Source organism: Diadema setosum, chromosome 1, assembly GCF_964275005.1.
Source record: "Diadema setosum chromosome 1, eeDiaSeto1, whole genome shotgun sequence".
In the NCBI taxonomy this organism is placed as follows: domain Eukaryota; kingdom Metazoa; phylum Echinodermata; class Echinoidea; order Diadematoida; family Diadematidae; genus Diadema; species Diadema setosum.
Window position 1 is genome coordinate 26,614,318 of NC_092685.1, and position 8,510 is coordinate 26,622,827.

At 37.9% G+C, this 8,510-nt stretch overlaps 1 protein-coding gene across 1 annotated transcript; it reads left to right on the forward strand.

Annotated features, from left to right (window-relative positions):
* Positions 1-7,556, forward strand: LOC140229029 (retinol dehydrogenase 13-like). Its single transcript, XM_072309294.1, has 7 exons — positions 1-571; positions 1,962-2,080; positions 2,338-2,493; positions 3,092-3,196; positions 4,148-4,357; positions 4,733-4,940; positions 6,318-7,556. The coding sequence occupies exons 1-7, from the start codon at positions 483-485 to the stop codon at positions 6,469-6,471; spliced, it is 1,041 nt and encodes a 346-aa protein (XP_072165395.1). The 5' UTR covers positions 1-482; the 3' UTR covers positions 6,472-7,556.
* The last annotated feature ends 954 nt before the right edge of the window (positions 7,557-8,510 follow it).

Below are 8,510 nucleotides of genomic sequence, written 5' to 3' on the forward strand. Positions count from 1 at the left end.
AAGGGGCCCGCAACTCGTCACCCGCTCTCCCATAGACTTAGCACGTGAAAGACGTGTGCGGGTGACCGTGATGTTCCCATAGACATACACGTAAAGGATGCGTGCGGGTGACTTATAACACGTATTCCTATAGCCCAATTAAAATTTCAGATTTTCGCGAAAAACTGTTCGGTTTTCACCACAATTTGCTTGGTTGTGGTAGCCCTGCCAAGTTTCAAGCGTACTGAAGACAGTCCCGGGCATAAATTTTTGTTTAGTGCGCTCAAAACAATTTTAAGCGGGGTGACGGTATTCGGGCCCCTGACGAGGTGCGGGCACCTCACTATACTACTTAGATCTACTGCATTATATGCACTGCGGGAGCAGCTCGCAGCATGTACAAGCAAGCGAGAGGTCAAGTGAAGTGCGAGATCTATCAACAAATACAACGTTGACAATTTGCAATTCCTTTGAGAGCAGTGACAAGCCAACATTCTGAAGTCATGGAGTTTGTGAATAGAATATTTCATCCACGACTAGTGATTCCATTTTCTACGTTTGGAACGCTAGTCGGATGCACTGTACTGGCCAAGTAAGCACGGTTAATAGGTTATAATATCACTGTATCAGGTTAAACTGTTTTTCTTATAGCATAGGATCTACATGTTATACTGCTTACTGCTGCAGGGAGGTGGAAGCTCCCTGCTTTATACTGCATGCATGGTGGCACTAAACGTCAACTGCAAGCTGGTTTATCATTGTTTATAGAGTTTATGTTTATAGATAAGATGTCTACTCTTTCACGCTTCTTGTTTAATGTTTAGACTTCAGGATTGCGTGTGTGTTTCCTTCTTTTAATGGCAATGTACATGGGTTTATCCATCAGCAGTTGCACAGATCCAAAATGATAATCTACAAGAATTGTATTCACTGATTTGTTTCTGGTTCTGGCTCTGTTTTCCTTCCTGTACCTACTCTCATACCCCAAGAGGGGGTCGAAAGAGTCAATAAAATTCACTAAACTACAGTAAACTAAAAAAAAAAAAAAAAAAAAAAAAGGCGTAACTTTATTTACCATTGCCATTGCATATTCCGATCGACACCAATTGGGGTCGAAAAGGCAAGGGCAAGATCAAAAGTTGTCATCTGAGATCACATCTTCTCAACTTCTTGGGTCCACTAGAAGTTGTGTGAGAAGGCAAGAGCAGAGAATGTGCCCTCTCACGTTTTCAACTTTTTGAGAAAAGTTGAGAGAGCCTATTTCTTGGTAGACAGAAAAATCTGTCTGGAGGAGTTTTTATCATTTTTTGAGGGGATTCCGTGAAGACAGACATAGGCCTACTGGTAGTCTCCGAGGAACATATCCCCAACAACGAGATATAAACTTATCTTTCGGTCAAGTTTCTTGGCTGAAATTCTCAACTTCTCGTACCCAAGAAGCCCAGATAAGGGTTTTCTATCTCACATTTTGCCATAATTGCCTTTTTGCAACAAAGAATTGGGAATAGAATCTACCAAGGAGATCTCAGGTCTTACTCATAAGACTGGAAGAGGTTTAGAAAACAAGGCATATCTTTTCCTCTTGGTGACACTTGTATTTTTGTAACCTTGATAGACCAAATCACTCTAGTTTTTTGAGGGTTCACCATGTGATGTCTATTATGAGAAGCTACATCCAGCAGGGGCGGATCCAGGAATTCCGTAAAAGGGGGCGCCTTTACAAAATTAAAGGGGATGCACACGCCACCCCCCTTTTTCTTCTTTTTACCAGGGGTATTTCTTTTGTTTTAATAAAAATAAAAGGAGGGTGTGTGCCCTGTGCTCGCCCGCCTGGATACGCCACTGTCCAGAGAGTAGGAAGATGGTCAGCTGTTTTGTTTACCCTATAAAAGTAAAAGAAAATTTTTTAAAATATGGGGTATTGGCATTTCGTCTTGATGTATTGATCTTGATTCAACATTTCATCAAAATCTTTTCACCAGGGACTACTTTGCAGGAGGAAAATGTAAAAGCAAAGCTATGGTAGACGGTAAAGTTTTCATAATCACAGGGGCTAACTCGGGGATCGGCAAAGAAACAGCTATGGAACTGGCTAAGAGAGGTAAGATCAATAACAGTTTTTATTTTGATTTTAGGTTTTAATTTGACTTCCTTCTTGTAAAACAATGTTGTTCAAGTTTTTCCATCAATTCTATGTTTGAGCTGTGTTAAAATGAACATTTGATGACATAAACACTGCCTTCACTTGAAATGCATACTTATTTGAGATATATGATTATTCCAACTAATTGCAAGTTTGTGGGTCATTTAGTATTTATGTGTTTAATCTTTTGTTTGATTTTCTCATTTTATAATTAGGAGGCACAGTCATTCTGGCCTGCAGAGATATGAAGAAGGCAGAAAAGGCAAGAAAAGAAATCATCCTGGGTAGCGGCAATGTCAACGTGAAGGCCATGGAGTTGGACTTGGCATCTTTTGGCTCCATAAGGAGGTTTGCAGAGAAGGTGAAATCAGGTGATTTTTTTTTATTATTATTTTGTTCATTTGCACTATAAAAATGGAAGTTATATTGATTTTTATGTTTAGGCATGATTATGATTCCATTTTGGTCTGATTTTAGGGAACTAAATTTGAAGTTCCTAAATACATTTTTTTTTGTTGTTGAATACACAGAGAGTGAAGTTCATACAAAAGGATACTGAATGCGATACACATTTAATTGGGAAACAACTAAGCACAGCTACAGCTATTGTACATGAATGTGGCAGATACATATAAATAGAATTGCTCAAAATGTCTTCATGCTAGATAATGGAGATAAACTTAACTATGTGCTGATTTTCGCATTGATTACCAGCCCGCATCTTATTGCATGAGGAGGAGGTGGGATTAACCAAGTAAGAAAAGATTTTGTTGGGATATTTTCTGTCCTTTCATCATAATTCCATCTGTAGCAATTCTGTACGCTTCACTTTAGATGTATACAGTTACTGTATTACAATACATGAAAATTACGTTTGTGGGGGAAAAAAGAAATCTCTCATAATCAGGCAGTACTGTAGTCAAGAGAGTGTTTTGTTGGGCATGGCCTTTTTTTTTACACATACTGCAGATGAAAGTAATCTTCATGTTCTCATCAACAATGCTGGTTTGATGAGATGCCCAAAGTGGAAGACAGAGGATGGCCTTGAAATGCAGATGGGTGTCAATCACATTGGTGAGAGTCTCTCTTGCTCTCTCTCTTGTTTAATCAGAGCTTTCATGCTGGTGACTCAGTATTTGTTGCCAACAAGACTTAACATTGAGGTGTGAATTTTCTTCAATGTGTCTCCCTTTACAAATGAAATTTGTAAGATTGAAACAAATTGTAGAAAATTCACACCTCAGCCTTTACCCCTCTTGCTTTCAATACTGTAAACATCATGAAATTTTCTACATAATGTATATTAATGAATATAGACATAGTTAAGTTTTTGCAGTGGCTGATATAGATCTAACACTGCTGAGATATATGAAAGATATTGCTGTTGAAAGAGCTTTTTTCTGCATGTTGTATGTGTTTGAATTTTTATGGAAATGAGACATATAGGCCCGAATTCACGGAAGGTGGTACAATTAAAACCATGGTTTAAACCGTGGACAAAGACTGTATTTGTTATATGGGACGCCAAGTGTCGCATGGCCCATTTAGTTACGAAATCGGTCATTTTGTCGACAAAATGTTCGTGAATTCAGGCCACTGTGTATTTTCCAGGAATTGATTATACATTGATGTTAAACCACCAAAAAAAAAAAAACCCACACAAACAAACAAACTTGTAGAACAATTACGAACATTTAGTTGAAACATGATTTGATTTCATTGATGATTGTAAAGATATTATTTGTGTGGTTTCTTCAACTTAAAAACAAAGACAAATGCTTCTTCCTTCTGTACATACTTTTAAATGATGTTCTCAATCAGATTGGTCAATTGAAAGATATTTGAAGCATGATTGTGATTTACTTTGCATGAGTATATTGCTTTGTCAAGATGGCTATTAGATCTATAGATGATTTGTGTTCCAAAATCAGTTGTTGGTGACATTACAAGTAAGGTGTGATCTTTGCGTGTGGATTTTGTTTTTTCAGCAAAGAGTGTTTTTCGTCATTCTTTTCCATGTTATAGGTCACTTCCTTTTGACAAACCTTCTGCTAGACAAGCTGAAGGCTTCAGCTCCCAGTAGAATCATCAATGTATCATCCATAGCTCACAAGGTGGGACAAATACACCTTGAAGACCTGAACAGTGAGGAGAGGTACAATTCAGCAGAAGCGTATGCCAACAGCAAGCTAGCCAATGTTCTGTTTACAAAGGAGCTCAGTAAAAGGCTTCAAGGTGAATGCAACTGTCTCATTGATGTCATTAGTTTCTGTACTATACAATAATTATGCTTTGTCGTAAGTTCCATGTCCATCTTTGTATACTGAAACCTCAGAAGCAGTTTTAGTACTTAAAGTCACATGAAGGCCGGGGCATTCAAGTACATTGTACAATGTGCAATGCATTGGGATGCCTTCCCCTTTCTTTCAATCTCAGTAATTTGTCACAAGTACATGGGCCATCATTTTAACACTGTGATGACCTTCACTTATCTTAACCACTGACTAAGTAAAAAAATAATAATAATCAGCAGGGAAGAGCAAACCAGATGAAGAAAGGAAATGAAAACACATCTTCACTGAATGCTTTATCTGTCCTTAATTCCTGCAGGGACTGGTGTCACTGCCAATGTGTTGCATCCTGGGGTGGTGAAGACCAACATCGGCCGTCACACTGGGATGCATCAGTCCGGGTTCTCCATGATGGTTCTCGGTCCCATCTTCTGGCTGTTTGTCAAGACCCCAAAGCAGGGAGCCCAGACCTCCATCTACTGTGCCATCGAGGAGGAACTGGAGACAGTCTCAGGACAGTATTTCCAGTGAGTCATGATTAAAAAAAAAAAATACAGGAAAAAGCCAAACGTTTTGAGAAAAAAAAAAAAAAAAACAGAGGAAAAAGGGGGTGGTTTTAGAATGAATCAGCAAGTTTGTTTGTTTGTTTGTTTGTTTGTTTTTTTTTACCTACATAGTACAAGTTGTTGGACCAAAGTTTCTGGCAATGACAGATAACGATGAGTCTGTCCAGTGGTTCATATTTAGATACAGCTCTGGAGAGTTTGAAGTTATAGGCTAAAATTTGATTCTTCACTCAGTATGAAACAGGAATAAACTATGAAAACAAAGTATGAAACAAACTAAAACAGCACACTATATTGAGATGAATGTAATCATGAAATGTCAAGAGCAAAGGATGAAGCTTTAAAGGGATGTTGTAGTATTGGAGGAGACGAGGATTGGGCTTTTGACTTTTTGCAAGATACCAAGAAAACACTTATAAACTAGTACAGAGCCTACCATTCTCAGAGGAATTCAAAGTTTATTTGATGAAAATCGGTTTTGGATTGGCTGAGACATAAAAAAAAAAAATAGTAAAACAAAGGGATCGTAATAAAAGGTGGGTGACACCTTTTATTATGATTACTTCATTTTAGATATCTCGGCCATTTCAAAACCAATTTCCATCAAATAAGTGTTTAAGTTCTCTCGGAATCACATACTCTTTCATATTTTATAAGAGGTTTCTCACATCTCACAAAAAAAAAAAAAAAATTCTAGAAACCTGAAGTTTGATCTCAACCAAAACTATACGATCCTTTTAAGGTAGCACAAAATAACTTGGAACTTTCAATAAATCAATTTGGCGAGTCAAAACGGTTCATAGTGGATAGTGGATGATATCAGTGTTGATGCATCAATGATATTGTCCCTATTATTGATTCAACATGTCATGGACTTAAATGACTTTGAATTAAAAAGCAAAGTAAAGCCAAATTGGCCTAGCTCAAGAGCAATTGAATTCAAGTACAGGGAAACCCTATTACAACTTGCTTGCTTACAACGAGGTACAGTGTACTATTTTTAAAGAGGTGAATACGGTGGTCCCAATGTTCAGCTTGCGCAGTCATGAGTCAGTCATCAATGCATATTTCCCCTCTGTCCATGACAGAAGAGGTGTTCCTCCAAGCTGTATGACAGTTTACTTTATGGTAAGGTGAAATTTATGTCTGAAATAACTTACTTATGTATGTGGACGAATGGGTAGAAACACCAGTGATCAATGTGATGGTGAAACAGTGTAGAGAGTGTATTATTTTTGTCCTTGTCTACTAGTCATGGAGAGTGGAACTTTGCATGTGTTGGCTTCACTTTGACTGCAGTATCATTTCATATATCCATGTGTTGTATTCATCTTTTAGAGACTGCAAGCAGATAGAGTGCGCAGATGTCGGCAAAAATGACGAAATGGCGGCCAAGTTATGGGACATCAGTGCCAAAGTGACTGGTCTTCAGGCAAAGGAAGAAACCAAGGATACCCCCACGACTACCATCAAGGAGGAGGGGAAGTCATGACAAAGGCATTTTTACCCCACCCATATTGCTTCTTCCATAAGACTTTTCATTGCTTGTAAACCAGATGCAATTCAGCCATTGGGCTGCCACATCTGATAACGAGTAAACCCCATTCAATTCATTTCAAAGATATGATTCATACACATGGACAAGGAGGAAGGAGTGGATCTGGGCCCCATTCCATAGATGTTAGGATGACAACTCTTGCTGGAATGGCAACTTCCAATAGCAACAGCCAATCCAGAAGCTGGATTCTTGTCATTACCATGACAATTGCCATTCCACCAAGAGTAGTTATCTGGCTAACCTTTCATGAAATAGGGCCCTTGTGAGCCACTCACTTTTAATGAAACCATCTTGCAGACCACTAAAAGGCTACCTTGTGCTGTATTTTTTATTAAAAAATATCAGGCATAAATGAAACCCATCAGCAAAAGCCATCAGAATTTGATCTGTGGAAGGCATTAATTTGGTAGATTTCAATGAAGTATTTATGAAGAAAAGTAACAGCTGAAACTGGGATTGCACGTTCACCACTTAACTGGAGAGACAGAAAAAAACAAAACAAAAAACAAACAAACAGGTAAATTAATGTAATGTTTGCAATGGAGCTCTTGCCTGTCTTGTAATTTGAGAACTGTTTGAGGAGCGAAATATCAGAATGAAGAAACCTCAATATGTGAATGAATAGTAACCCAATTTGCACTTGGTGTTAGCTATACATGTACACATACATGTGCCTGACTTTTTGATAGGATGAATATTAACAGGGAGATTGTTAATCAACTAGCCCTTGTTTTCTTCACCTGTAACTTATATTTGATTTTTTTTTTGAGGGATTATTGAAGCCATTGTCCACATGGCATATCTGAGGCTGGGAAAATGCATTTTGAAATGTATTATTGTCTACATTGAGTTTTGGGGTGTTTTTTTTCCATTCTGGTATTGTGTTCATGAAACATAGTTCTCAAATCTACTTCTGTCAAGATTAGCTGTAAGTCATGTTCTTGATGGAGATTTTGGTCTGTCAATTGTTGCCAGGTGTGTCTGCCTGTATGAATACTTGCAAATATATTGAGAGACAGTACAAACTAGTGTCATATTCGCCTCTTTACACATGTGTGTGGTTAGTAGAACTTTTCACCTCAACCGAATTCTCCCTCAAAGACAAAGGTATTAAAAGGGGAATGAGCCCCAAATACATTTGTGAAATGGGTGAATGCAGCACTATACTGATGCATGGAACACAGTAGTAAAATTTGAAGAACATTGGACAATCCATAACACGTTTGTTCCATGATTGATAGATGAGAAGACTGCAAAAGTTTTTGACTCCACTGCAAAACATTTATATTAAAAACTGAAAGAAGACGGCAAAAGTTTGTGACTCCACTGCAAGGCAATTTTACAAAAAAAAATTGGAAGACTGCAAAAGTTTGTGACCCCCTGCAAGACAATTTAATTAAAAAAAGAAAGAGAATTCCACAAAATTTCATTTTTCTAAAATCGAAATTACACATTCCCTTGGACTTGTTGCTGATATAGGATAAGGGTGTTACTGCACCCCCTACTTTCTTAAAGAGGTGAAAATTAATGCTCTACCACTGTGCCAGAAAAATAAGAATTCAGTCCTGAACTGTTGTAGTCTTCCCATCTAGTAATGGCACCACTGAAACTTTGAAAATTCATAATTTTTTGACAGATCGTCCGGTTTACCTAAAACTTCACTGATGTTTCCTTCAAACTACATGCACTCAATCCACTGATGTAATTGGGTATCATTCCCCTTAAAGTGAAAGTCAGAATCATAAAAGCAATGTATGTACGTGCATAATGACGAGAGAATGAAATCATGGATAGAAAGGGGAGAAAACTACAAGTGTATATGAGGAGAGAGAGAGTGAAGTACAGGGAGAAATAATGTGCAATGAACTGGATGTGGTGAGGTATGTAGTGCTCATGTATACACTTGAATACAGCTGTTAAAACAGTCCATGCTTACAAGCTTGTATGTTCACAGTCACTCTTGATCACATAAT

Excerpts from the sequence above, each read along its gene's own strand:
- LOC140229029 (XM_072309294.1), top strand. The coding sequence starts at position 483 with ATGGAGTTTGTGAATAGAATATTTCATCCACGACTAGTGATTCCATTT. Across the intron at positions 2,081-2,337 it reads TATGGAACTGGCTAAGAGAG|GAGGCACAGTCATTCTGGCC; the intron begins GTAAGATCAATA and ends TTTTATAATTAG. Across the intron at positions 2,494-3,091 it reads TGCAGAGAAGGTGAAATCAG|ATGAAAGTAATCTTCATGTT; the intron begins GTGATTTTTTTT and ends CACATACTGCAG.